Below are 14,536 nucleotides of genomic sequence, written 5' to 3'. Positions count from 1 at the left end.
TCTATATATCTCTATCTCACTATATTTTTATCTCTCTATCTCTCCCTCTTCCTTTATAGATCTCTTTATCTCTTCCTCTCTATCTCCCCCTCTCTATCCCCCCTCCCCCTCTTTCTCTCCCCATCTCTCTATCTATTTTTCCCTTTTCCTCTCTCGCTCTATCTTCATCTTTACCGATATCTTTCTCTCCTCCCTACATCTCTAGACATACCTCTCCCTCTCTATCTGGACCCTTATATCTATATTTATTTACCTCCATATTTATCTCTCCCTATCACTTCTTTCATGTATTCTTCTATCTCTATCTCTCTCTATCACTATATCTCTTCCTCTCTCTCTCTCTCTTTATATCACTTCCTATCTCTATTTTTATCTTTTTCTCCCCCCCTCTCTCTTCCATCTATATCTAGTCCTCCCCCTCCCACTTGATATCTCTATACCTCTCTCCTATTCATATTCCTCTTCTTATTCTCCATCTATATTTCAAGCTCTATCTATATCTCTATCTTCTTCTCTATCTCTTTACCTATCTCCATCTTTCTCAAACTTGACATGAGCCTATTGATAATGAAACTTGATTATCTTCTCGATTTAAAGGTTTTGTTTAAGCTATGATTGGATCCTTATAAGGGGATGCATAATTAATTTGAAGTATCACTTCTCTATTGAGACCTTTATTGCACAAACAACATCATGGCCTACCAATTGACCTCATGTACTACTCAAATATGCAAAAAAAAAAAAAAATGACCAAAATTTTCCTAATTGACCTTTCACATCTCTTTGACATGGCGCCGTCTATGAAGGCGAAAATTTGGACCCCTCCATAGTGTATTTACAAGGTGGAAGCCCTAGTAAATACACTATGGGGGTGCAAACTTTTGCCCCCATAGCCATTTCGCTTTGGCATTACCCATTGCACACCAAGATGCAATTGCTAGTAGATATTCCAATAAAAAACTATTGACCCACTAAATAATTTTTTAATAACTTTTAATTAATGAAATCCAATAAATTTAATTTCGTTATTTTTTGGGTCGATTAAACAAAAAAAAACCCCCTCAAAATAAAGGGTGGATTTGGAGGCTAAAATACGCAACGGTGGTTTTTGGAGGTTAAATACGAAAACCATCTGTCGATTAATGCAGCCATGCACGCAGGTGATAATCATCATTTGGTGAAGATCTATCTATATTTGATGGCATCGATTTCTAGATCTCGTGCGAAACAAAAAGCTTTTGGGATTTAACCAGTTAACCTTTTCCTACACATTGGTGCTAAATTCATTTCACATGTTTTTCTAGACTTTTATACCAGGTGAGTACATTAGTTCCTTATTCATATGAACTGTGTGTGCTAAATGGAAGAGAATACGATAACCACTAGATTGTTGGAGTAGTTCAAGGATGAAGATGACTTATGAAAAGGTAGATGCAGAGTGTGAAGACGGGCCAATGTCTGGTGGGAATCTGAATTCCCTTTGGTACGGACATAGGTGGGCAGAAGGCCCCTGTGGTTTGGGTTTGCAGGTCTCTCAATGTAGAGATAACTTTACATCTAGCTCTGCTTTCCGTACTGATCTTGATTACAGGTCTCTAGAGAACCCAATTCATAGTTTTGTAAGTACAAACCCAGTTGATTTCCAAGGAAAATGTAGATTTAAACTGGCGAGTCAGTTTAGGGAAGGCGTAAATATGGGCGATCATATGCCGCCATTTCGTGCAGACCAATGTGAGATTTTGCATTGTTCACAGATTCCCTTGACTGATAGAGGAGAGGAGCATTTCAATTATACATTAAACTCACCTGGAATACCATTTCCTTCTACTAAGTGTGTGTTGAAGGATAAAGGAAGAGCTAATATGCTTACTTCCAGGATGAAGGAACCACTAACGAGTCCACAGTCAAGAACAAACCTATCCATGCATGAATTCAGGTTCCAAACTATTATGGATGAGCCGCGGAAAAGGAAATATACGGACAGCAGCAGTCTTTTGGTTGATAAGTGCACGATGACATTGAATGGTTTTTGCAGTGATTATGATGGTCGATGTAGAGAAACAAGAAGAGCACGAGAGGTTGATTATGAAAATGCGAACTTGGAATCTACAATCCATTACCAGGGGAGCCCCTCTGAGGGGACGAGTGTACAGTTATGTTCTGGGTTTGATGATCGGTATGATAACATGCATCGCCAGTTGTCTGAACCATGGGTGTCTGCAAGATGTACGGGAATAATGAATGGCACTTTGTCTGATCGCATGACTGATAATGGATGGAGAGACCGACGAATAGCTGATAAATTTGAGAGTAAATATTTAGATCCAGAATTTCCAGGATACTCAAATACCAGGCGGTTCTATGGTGATAATTCACAAGAAGTTTTTGCCTCAAGGCTACTAACACGTGGTGAGTCTGAGCTCTTGGACATTAGAGATGCAGAAACATGCAGGTCCTTGTTTAGGAATGATAGGGCTGATGGATGTGGGGACCCATTAGGTCGCACTGTTAATAGCTGTTTCACCAGGTTTCATGAAAAGGAGATGGATGATAATCAATGGAGAATTGATAGAAAGTACAATAACTTCTCCAGTGTAGAAGAATTTTGCAAAAAAAGAACTTTCACCAATGATAGCTTGCACAAAGTCACTGATGAGAATTCTGAGTATATACATGAACACCCATCTGAAACATGGGTGGCTAGGACCAGTGCTGGCCTAAGCAAAAGACCGGGCACCGGCAGTGACTATACTTCAAGCATCTGGGGAAAAGAGATGAAGGCTAATAGCTGTAGAGAGAAAAGAAGATTCAGTTCTACTTATGAAACATATCCAGATGCAGAATCTTCAAGAACTCTGCAGATAAAACATAGAGATGATTTTAGTTTGCACAGAGTTGCCACCGCGGGTCCACCAGCTGATCATCTAACTGACTGTATGCCTGGACATCAGTCTGAAAGATCCGTATTTTCTAACAGAGTGCACAGTCCAAGTAGGCACAATGTGCACTATGACAGAGATTCTGTGGAGAAATTTGAGAAAGAAAAAGATTGCCAGGATGATAATGGATGGAGCAGTATTCAAAAGCCATGCAATGGACAATTAAAAAACCATAGTGTTCTGCTTAGTCATAATGAGTCTAATCAGCAGTCTGAATTGAATGAGAATTCAGAGGAATTCAAGCAACGTGTTCATATTGCACATCTTCGATTTTCAAAAATGCTTAGTGAGAATTCAAATCAGAAGAAACAGTTACAGGGGCAGAGTGAATCTGGTTCTTTAGTTTGTATTGTGTGTGGCAGGTAATTACGTTGTTCTTTATTTCAGAGTTGTTTAAAATGTCAAACCATTTTTAGCTCCTAAAGCTTCCACCCGTGTTTCTGTTTTTCATGTAATTCATTGGATTTTAAAATTATTATCTATCTATTTTAGCACAAAGTTTGCCAATTGAAATAGTCCAGCACTTATCAGAAATGTTTCATTAGATGGAAATTTTGAAAAGGTTGTGTATTCTCTGAACCTTCAATTCCATTTTTTCTTCAGTATTGGGATTTCTTTTGTATGGTTGATGCTTTACACATTTAGCACCAAGTATAAACTCAAATATATGCTCACAAATTTTCCCTGGCAGGCTTTCAAATCTCTGATGTCTAGAACAATACAAATCTTACTAGCTAGTTGGATAGGGTTTTGAATCCGTCCTACACCCATAACAGTATTCTTTGGTTCTTTTGCCTTCAAATATACGAGGGTAGGGTGATGCATCTAACATTCACTATCTAGTCTCTAGGTTTGTCTCACTTGTCCTTTCTGTTGCTATCTTCAATGATGCTCAGAAATATGAAGACACATCGTTGTAGATTATCCAAATCCAAACCCGTAACTCTGAATCTCATTTCCAAATTGGCCTCGAAACCTGATAGAGAATTGTAGCCTTGGAAATGATGTGCTAGAGCATCACGGACCAAAGTGCTTCCACTGAAACACAACCTTCTAACTAGGGGTAGCCCATATGTCTCTCCGAAACCAGGGATACTCAAGGGTTTCAAACCTCAAGTGAAGAGATTGCAGTAGCAATAGAGAAAAGTCTGATCATGTAATGAGCTTCAAGAGAACCCCAAATGTTATATAATGACTCCCAAAAGAATGGTTTAATTTCAGCCATGGATTCATTGTAAGCTCAATCCAGTTCTCCAAATAAAACCCTCAACAATGAGCCGATAGGCTCCTTATTTTCCAATGTCCCCTTGACCTTTTTGACACGTGTTTAATAAAAATCACTTAAGTACATGTCTCTTAAGTCATTAAACTCAAAAGGGGAAAATATTAAGTCTTTAGGCAAGAGTCACTTAAGTTGCGTAAAAATATATGCCCATAATTTATAATCAAGTTGCATAAAAAAATGTGCCCACAATGTAAGAATAGAATAGAGAACAAGCCAAAGACTAACACTTACCCAATGCTGCTCTAAGTCTTCTTCCTCTTGGGTAATCCAAGGAAAGGACAGCGAATGCATAGTTAAGCCTCATGGCTTGAGTTGGGGACGTTACAGGGTCTTTCTGACCCTATTTCTTTAGTAATATACCTTTTAACCCACTTTTTCCTTTTGTGAATCTCAATATAATTTCTAAGTTCTTTCTTTCTTTCTGTAAATTTCATGCTGCTTGATCTGTTTCTGAACTACAGCTAATGAGCCTGAGTTTCTTATCCTTGAGATGTGCTTTTAGACATTTGATCTTATGCTTGATTGATTTTGCAATATCTACAGTAGCTGCTTCACACCACATATACATCTCTTGTACTTGAGAGACGTTGGGTGTAGCTGAAATACAGCTTTTAATCCCGCAATGCACCTCTGGGTTCGAGTGAAGGTGGGATGTAGTGAGTTTGAAGTGGCGCTGTTATTGTCCATGATATGAAACAAAAACTTGAAAACGAATACTGAACTCAAACCAAAATCTGACTGACAATCTACTGAATTTTTAATATTCTGGAAACAGAAGTTTGCCAAAAGAAATCTGAAATATGAATGGAAAGTGATTAACTTTCATTGTTCAAAGTAACAACATTTTTTTTTGTACTACAGCCAATAGACCTAGCATCCAAATGCCACTGAGAGATATAGAAAACAGAATGGGCGTGCCTTGCTTGCTTGCCACTAAAATGTTATGACTTCTAAACCCTATTTTCTCCACTTAAGCCACTTACACACATATTTTGAATGCCATTACCAAGAAATAATGAGTTTGGCATGCTCCTCAAGGGTTTGAGTTATCCTAGGTGTGCACTTCTTGGGACTTTGCCATGTCAGCAAAGTGATAGGTGTGTGCTTAATGTGCCTCGAGTGGTTTTAAATGATTCTTAGGAAGACATTTAAGTGTTGTTGGAGTTTTATGGTGGCAAAGCCATGATGGCCACACATTATTGTTGCATGCATTCTTTGCTGCAATTTTAAAGTGTCCTGGTGCTATGGTAGAGGCATGACAAGAGATATAGGTAATTCTTTTATTGTTGGATCAAAGATATTAGATAGGGCACATGCAACCTTGTAGGCAGCTGTTTATCTCAACTTGGTAATGAAAACAAAAGTGGAAATTAGAGAATTGTGAACTTTAGTCATGGACCATGCACATGTGAAACTTCCACCTCATCTAGCTAGTAGAGCGTACTCACTTATCTTTTTTGTACCTCAAAACACACCTAGAGCACAACCTTTGTTGCAAGATATAGGGCGGGATAAGGACATTTAGGTGGAAGGAGATAAGGCTTGCACACATTTTTAGTATTAAAATCTTTCCTTCAACATGGCAAGGAATTCATTCTGGGAGTATTTGGTCACAATTTTGATGGTTGTAGGGAAAGGGTACAAAGTGCCCTCTCCACATGGCTTAAGTGCATAGGTACTCAATGATATTGTTGTAGATTCGTAATCAATTTTGGAAGAACAAAAGAAGTAGTGACAAAAGTTTAAATGCACTATACTCTCATATTTTTGGATGGATGGAATAAATTGCACCTCCATCAACTTTTTAGTGGCTTGAAATTGTGAGATGGGTTCTTAAAGTCAATTGATGCATTTGACAAAGTAAACAATCAAAAAGCTTTGAGCTTGATATTGGAGGAGGTTGTGTTAGAGGGACCTTGAAATTGTGGTGCAAGTTGTAATTGACAATGCAACAACATATGTGGTAGCAATGATATTGTTTTAGAAGATGCATCACACTCCTTTGAACTCCTTGCATTGCCCATTGCTTGACCTTATTTTGGAATATATAGGCAAAATTGGTTGGGTGAGACTAGTTGTGGAAGATGCTAGGAATAACATTAGCAATACCATAAAATACACTTATAACCACCCTCGGGTTCTCAATTGGATGAGAGATGACACTCAGGGGAAACAACTTGTGCTAGTGGGTGTCATTGGGTTTGCAACTAATTTTTTCACATCGCCTAGTATCTTAGTTTGTTCAGCTTTGTTGACACCTTTGAATTAAATGCTCGACTCAACATATTCAAAGAAGGTTGATGGAGAGAGGACTGCAAAGACAGCTTTTGATGATATCTTTGCATAGAAAACTATAGATATCATCAAGATAACTTTGAACTTTAATTTAAATTTCAAATTGAATCATTTATTTTCAAATTTTAAAGTATTTATTTGAATTTAAGTTTACTTTGTTTGGACATGTTGGAGTTTTTGGTGAGTGTTTTGTGCTTGGTGGATGGGGAGTAAAACCTAGTGGAATGCATTTTTGAGGCCATAGTTAGGGATGAAGAGGCCATCCAAAACTACTATAGGGGGGATACAAACACATTTGATATCATTTGGGAGATCATTGATTAGAGGTGGAAGAGTCAACTCCATGAACCCTTTTATGTAGTGGGGTACTGTTGACGTGTATTTTATACACAATCATACACAGAATAAAATACCAATAGGCATCTTATCCTCTCTTGAGAAAATAGTCTCTAACTGCTGAAGATTCGCGTAAAGGATCAGTTAGGTAGACTCCAAGGTTCTTTTAGTAGGGTCTCTACGTGTGGACAAGCTCCAGTGGTATGATGTGATTTGCTGGGATCACAAGGGGACTTACATGTGATGATTGAACTTCCGATCTGCTTTGCTGGACACAGGCTCTTACTAACTTAGATTTGAAAAAAAATGAAAAGGGATAAGGGCGAAGAGAGGATCTAATCTTAATACTAAGAATGTAGGAGCAATGACTTGATTTTTGATGAAACTCTAACTAGGTCTTGTTTTGACATCAATGGAACATCTACACAAGACTAGTGCGATCTTCTAAGGGGAGCTTTATGATGTTCAAATTATCACCGCAGGCATAGATACCATCCAAGTTGATGCATATCAATGAAGAGGCAACAAATTGAAATTGAGCTTAGGCTGAATGATTCCAGTTGACTACGCAAGGCAAGTCTGCAATCAACAAACTGCTAGTAGTATGGATATACGAACTCCACCATCAATCAATCACATTTCCTCCATTCATCTAATCATCTACCATCTAAGATTGAAGACTCAACAAGAAACCATGCAAATTGCAAGAAACGACATATTTCACCATTACTTCAATGAAAATGGAGTTTGTTTACAATCAATGGCAACAATTTCTTGCCTTGTCCTCCTATTCTACTCTAATTGCTATTCTATCAACTATATTCTAACTCTTCCAACTATTTACATGCTATCTCTAACTTATTGCTAATTAGCCTTTACAAATGAAATGCCTGGGCTTATATAGTGCCCACAATACAATTTGATGGCTTAGATCAATTCAAGATCAATGGCCAAGATTTTACAATGAAAACCCTAATTAGGGTTTGTTACAACCATTACATAACATTTAATGCTTGACCAATGAAATAATTGTATTGCTTGGACACATGTCCCCTCTAGAAAAATCGACCAATGGATAGCCAGGGTAGTGTTGTGACCATTTCACACATCGCCCCATCGCAAATGGGGACCCCCTCTTTTTGCTTGTTTTTCGTTCGTTTTCGCTTTCGTTTTTAGGGTTTTGTTGGTTAGTTAGTTGTCTGGATTTAGGGCCAAGCCTTAGGGTTTTAAATTTTGCCTTTTCAAGCTAAAATCCAGTCACTTTGAGAGCCTTTTGAGCTTCTTTTTCTAGAATGCAAATTTTGAATGCAATGAATTCGCCAAAATGGTCTAATTTTCAATTGCAATGTTCATGCAGAGCTTAAACTTGTCTAAATGATGACCGTCAATGTGAATTTTTGTCTGATTGAATATTTTGACCAAATTTTGACTTTTTTGAAGTTTGATCCTGGGCATTGGAATTGATTTGTTTTCGCCTCGTGAAGTGTTAAAATGTGAAAAATCTTGTTATTTTGGCCTGTAGGAGCAAAATCGCTCCTGTCCCTCAATGAAGGACGGGAGCTCATTTCCAAATATCTCATTGTCCTTGCAGAGTCCAGACGAAGTTTACGTTTGAAGTGATGGAGAACGACAAGATCTTTCCATTGAATATAAATTGAAGATTTTCATGAGCACAGAAAGGCCTCCAGGAAGAAAATCGCTCCTGTCCCTCAGTGAAGGACCGGAGCTGCAATTCAAATTTCGTCTTGTCCTTGTAAGATTTTGATGACTTAGCAATTGGAGGACGTCCGAAGGAAGATACTTTGCCAAATGAATATAATTTGAGATACAAAAAATGGAGAAAAATGACCTATATTGACTAAATCGCTCCTGTCCCTCTCCAAGGGACCAGGGCGAGGTACCTTGTAGCTCTCGTCCCTCTCCCAGGGACCAGAGCGATTTCCTCCATTTTGCAAAATCCAGACAAGGGTCAAGGCAAGTTTACGTTCAAAAACAAGGGAAAACATGAGATGAATGCATTGAATATAAATTGAAGATTTTTGGGACGTCCATACCAATGCTAAATGCCTAGTTCGCTCCTGTCCCTCAGGAAGGGACCAGAGCGATTTTTGATATAATTACCTCTTTTTGCAAAATTCCAAACAATGTCAAGGCATGGACGGATCGAGTAAAGAAGGACGAATCCGTTGAATATAAACTCAGAGCATGGCAAAGTAAGATGAAAGCCACAAGGAAAAAATCGCTCCTGTCCCTCTCCAAGGGACCAGGGCGATACAATGGTGAAGATACGTCCCTCTCAAGTTCAAGGTCGTCCCTCCAAGGTTCAAGACCGATCCAAGCCAGGACAAAAGGTGGCGAGGACATTTCAAGGCGCTTTCATCATGCGTAAACACTTAAAGGACGTTAAAATGAAGAAATTGACACCCTATAACATAGATCGCTCCTGTCCCTCAGGAAGGGACCAGGGCGATGTTAGATGCATTGGCCATTTCATGCAAAATTTACGTAAGGACAAGACATTGCAATATTTTAGAGGGTCCATGGTACGACAACAAGATGATAAACAAGAGTTTTGAACGTTAAATAATCACCAAAATGGATCTAGGAACCATATCGCTCCTGTCCCTCTCCAAGGGACCAGGGCGATTTGCTTTGGATTCCTTGTTTGTTTCAAGTTCAAGCTAAGTTAAGACGTCCTAAGATAGCATATGGTCCAAGGCATCGTTTGAAGGTAATTCGCAAGGGTTTTGAACGTCCAAACATCGCCAAATAATGTAAAAGCCTCACATCGCTCCTGTCCTTTGGACAAGGACCAAGGCGATATCATCAAAAGCACGCACGTTCCTTCAAGGTCAAAGCGAAGCAAGGTTAGGTAAGGTGAAGGACGACGTTTGAAGGACATTACCATGAAGATCGAAGTACAAAGTTGACAAGGTCAAGGAAAGGACATGGATCGCTCCTGTCCCTCTCCAAGGGACAAGGGCGATGATCCCTTCAATACGCTCAAAACTTCATGCGAGCAAATGGAATAAGCGCAAAAGACACGAACAAAGGATGTTATTCGCCCACAATAAAAGATCGAAGTTAAAAGATGCAAGATGGACATGGAAACAAGAAGATCGCTCCTGTCCTTTGGACAAGGACCAGGGCGATGTACACTCAAAAGGCACTTAAACACACATGCAAGAGGATCAAATGCGAAGAACCTATCAAGATGATCAAATTTTAACGTGGAGATGAAGAAGTTGATCGTGAAAAAATGCAAAACCAAGACAAAATAATGGATCGCTCCTGTCCCTCTCCAAGGGACCAGAGCAATGAGGTACGTCCCTCTATTTACATATTTTTTGGCGCCAAATTAAAACAATTTGAATTTTCTTTAAATGCTAAATCAATTTAAAAAATTGAAAATCCATTTTTTATTGGCATTTAATATGGCGTTAACATTTATTAATTATTTTTGCCTTATTTAAAAATCGAAATTTGCAATTTAAAAACGCAAGGCATTAATAGTTAATTAATTAATTAAAAAAAAAAAAAGAAAAAAAAAAAAAAGAAAAAGGTTTTATTTTTATTAAGTCGGCCTAAGGGGTAAAGGATGCAAGCGCTATATAAGGGGGATGGAATTATCATTTTCTACATCATTATTTTACCTTCCTTTATGCGAGTTGACAAGAGGCGAATATAGTGCGAGTTTCATCTATCCAAGGTGGCGAAGACACTCCAAGAAGAGGTGCGAATTGCATTGAAGACCAAGGGTGGCGTGCTTAGACATTCCAAAGGTGGTGCGACTTCAAACCAAAGGTGGCGAAGACATTCCCAAGACGGTGTGAGGCGTGTGAGGCGTGTTTGAAGAGGTGCGAATTTGAAGATCCATCCAAGACCACACCTAAGGCGAACTTGCTAAAGGCTTGGTGATTTATTTGTACGAAATTGAAGATCATATTCTCTCCAGAGGTGGCGAAATCAAATTTGAGGGGATCATATTGAAGATTATTTTTATACCTCAATTTTGCCTAGGCAAATTTTGTTTTTGCATTCTAGAGTTAGCTCTCTATCGAGGTATGGCAACCCCAAAGGCGGGAGCATCCACCAGTCGCTCGGCCCTCATGAAAGAAGATCAGAAGACCGAGGAAGTGGAGACCAAGATCGTGTCCAAGTGGAGCAACATTGGAGATACAAACTTGGGGAACTTTAGCACGAGGAAGTTCCGAGAGGTCCCTTACATCGGCAAGCCATCACCTGTCGCCCGGAGAATAATAGAAAGTGGCATCATTAAGGCGGCCGGTTTTCCTCCAGCCATTCAGTGTCACGAGTTGATGATCGAGTGTGCCCGTCATTACAATCCACAGTCCAGGACAATTGTGTCCAATGAGGGAAACATTTTGGCGTACCTTTCAGAGGAGGCCATAAGTGAAGCCTTCCATCTTCCAGAGCACAGGGACATGATATACAAGAGCATTGAAGGAGCCAGATCAGTGTACGATGATGATCCAGATGCTTGTCTAAGCATAATCAACAAGAACTGGCTACTCAAGAGTCGTCCCCGTCTGAGCAAAGTACCGAACACACCACACCGGATTGATTTCCAAGAGGAGTACAGAGATTTGATTACCATGCTCAACAGAGTTACAGGAGCACCTCATGCCTTCTATTTTGAGAAATGGATGTTTTATTTCATCCAGGTGATTGTTCAAGGGAAGGGTACAATACATTGGGCTAGGATAATTAGCCATTGCTTAGACGTACAGTTGAGAAGACTCAGGGCTACTAAGTCCTTCCACATGAGTTCATATGTCATCTATGCCTTAATCAGGAGCGTTGAGTACGCAGGACTACCTCACAGAGGAGTGATTGGAAGAGGACCCGGCGAGGTCAGAGTTTGCGAATCCTATACCTACTTGCATCATCCACCAGGGAAGAACTACAAGTTAATCAATGATACTTTCACGATGAACATCACAAGGACGTTGCAAGGAGGGATTCACAACAGATTATCTCAAGATGCCCAGGAGTTAATCAAGAGGTACGGTGCTTGGTTCATTCAGTTTCCCAAGTTCACTTACATTAGAGTGTATGGATGTCCTTTACCTCCATACATGTTGCCGAGATACCCGACAGACAGGATTGTGTTACTTGAAGTAACAAGGCAGTTGGCAGCATATGTGAAGGCATTCAGACACAGACATCAGAATGGAGTTCAGGTACCTATTATTTTGGGTAATTCAGTTGAGGTATGTCCCAATGTCTCAGCCATGGATGATGCAGAGAGGGAGTTAGCCTTGTATCCTTTTTCATCTTTTGCTTGGAGGAATAGTTTTGATCCTCATGGACATTTAGAGGAGACAGTCGGTAGAAAATTTAGACATGAGCACCAGATTGAAGATTTTATGATGAATCTCCTAGATGATCTCGAAGTGAAACGTAAGATACATTCTAGATTGCCTTTGGATTTCATCAGGAAATGTAAGATTTACAGAGTGGCCGACCAAGCTCAGGACAACGGCAGGCATATCCAATCTTCATATGATAGAGAAAGCAAAACAATAAGTTTGAATTGGAATGAGCCCGAGGCCGTGGATTTAGATGAATTGATGGCACCAGTCTTGTCTTGTACTCGCAGATGGGTAGACATTCAACATCAGAAGTTGAGAGAACAAGGCATAGCCATGTCTTTTACTTTGGAAGAAAAGCTAGCCGAAGGAGGAGCCAGTGTTAGTGAAGGCAATCCTAATCCTAGGAATTCAGGTGAAGGTAACCTTCGATGTGCCAGTGAGGGCAATCTCCATTCGAGAGGTTCAAAGAGAAAGGAAAGATCAGAAAAGAAAGAGCCTTCCAAGAAAAAGCAAGGTGCCAACAAAGATCAAGCACCAGGTACTTCTTCCAGACCAGAGGGTAGAACAGTTCGAGTGGAAGAATCCATGGAATCGATGGTACAGAATGACAGACAGGAGGAAGAACAGGCACAGCATGTTTCATCCGATGGATCTCTCCAAGACTATGATTTAGATAATGATAATGAAGTAACATCTCCTCCCAGACAAGAAGAAGTAGTACACAAAGAAATTCAAGTTCAAGAGACAAGATCAAATATCCCAGATTGGTTGAAGGAAAGATTGACTAAGGTGATCGTAATTGAGGACGAGGACAGTGAAATCGATCTAGAGAGCCTTGTTGGACGTTCACATATGACGACAGAGAAGAAGAAGGCTACAAAGATGTCCAAGATGATTCGAGATGAGACTGGATCTAGAAAACTGCAGATAGCTACACCGGCAGCAGACAAATATGAGGGTGAGATCCTAGCAGAGGACTATCATATACAGACTATTGAGTTAGGACCATCCACAGCAGAGCAGACTTTAGATGATGCCACCGACACATTTGAGGCATTGAAGGATAAGATGCCTAATGGTATTTTATTCTGTGTATGATTGTGTACAAAATACACGTCAACAGGTAGGTACATCGGAGTTTGTGCCACCTTCCATGAGTTAAGTACATTGAATCTGGACATGCTGAGATGGACCTCACTGATTGGAGACGTGATGACTAGGATGCCACCTCATCTGACACTTGTAAGTTTGGTAAATATTCAACTTGATGTTGTTGAGAAGCTATCTTTAATTAATTCATCTGGAATTATTTGCTTCTTCAACGAGCCCTTGTTCTAACTCCTTGTGTCCTTGATGTGTAGGAAGATGATGTACCTCGCCTTGGAACGTTGGATTGAAAAAGTTCGCCCTTGTCCTGGCTTGATTGTCCTGGCGAAGACCGTCCTGGATCCGGCTTGATTTTTCTTGATGAGATCTCCATTTGATGCCTACACAACATTTCAAAATTAGTACCATGATTTTGTAATGAATAGCATAGATTAGAGATTAAATTTAGGAAACTTCATAATAAATCCTTGAGTTATCATTTCCTAAATGACGATTCAGCTACCAAATTCAAAATTCAAAATTCAAGCCTAAGGCAATGACGATCAAAATTCGAAATTAAAACAAGAGATCTTGCCATACCTTACTTGAGAGCTTAACTCTAAAATGCAAAAAGAACAAAATTGCCTAGGCAAAAATCAAAATTAGATGGCTTCAACGTGATCTCTTCTTCAAATTAGGAAATTCGCCACTTTAGTATGTCCTTGACGTGGTCTCCAAGTTCGCTCAAATGAAACTAAGTTCGCACCCCTTAGATGATCTTGGCGCCTTCCTTTGTTTGAAATGACTCTAACACACAACTCGCACTTCTCCTTCCAAGATCGCATGTAAGATGATAAAAATGTAAATGTGAAAATAACAATCTTCAACACCCTCCTTTTATAGCGCTCACACCTTAATTTGCTTAGGCCGACTTTGGAAAAATTAAGCAATTAAAACGATTTTTACATCAATAACAAGGCCGACTCTCCAAACCAAACACTCCATTTGATTTTTTTTATTAATTAATTAATTAATTATTAAATGCCTTTCATTTTTTAATTAATAAATTTCGATTTTTTACAAGGCAAAATAATTAATTGATACCAAGTGCAATATTTAAATGCCATTTTTAAATAAATATCGATTTTGCTAGCATTTAAAATAAATTTAAAGAAATGTGTTTGAGCGCCAAGTTTTTGAAAATGAAATAATACGTACCTCATCGCCCTGGTCCCTGACTGAGGGACAGGAGCGATCCA

General features: G+C 39.3%; 1 protein-coding gene across 1 annotated transcript in view; it reads left to right on the top strand.

Moving 5' to 3' along the window:
• Nucleotides 1–1,111: 1,111 nt before the first annotated feature.
• Nucleotides 1,112–14,536, top strand: part of LOC131076669 (uncharacterized) — an 81,882-nt gene continuing 68,457 nt past the window's right edge. The window contains exon 1 of the mRNA XM_058013967.2: nt 1,112–3,301. Coding sequence (XP_057869950.2) covers nt 1,407–3,301 — 1,895 coding nt within the window. The 5' untranslated portion in view covers nt 1,112–1,406. The remainder of the gene's footprint in view (nt 3,302–14,536) is intronic.

Source organism: Cryptomeria japonica, chromosome 4 (genome assembly GCF_030272615.1).
Source record: "Cryptomeria japonica chromosome 4, Sugi_1.0, whole genome shotgun sequence".
Lineage (NCBI taxonomy): Eukaryota > Viridiplantae > Streptophyta > Pinopsida > Cupressales > Cupressaceae > Cryptomeria > Cryptomeria japonica.
The sequence above is the reverse complement of the archived record's forward strand: the minus strand, read 5'-3'. Positions and strand labels throughout refer to the sequence as shown.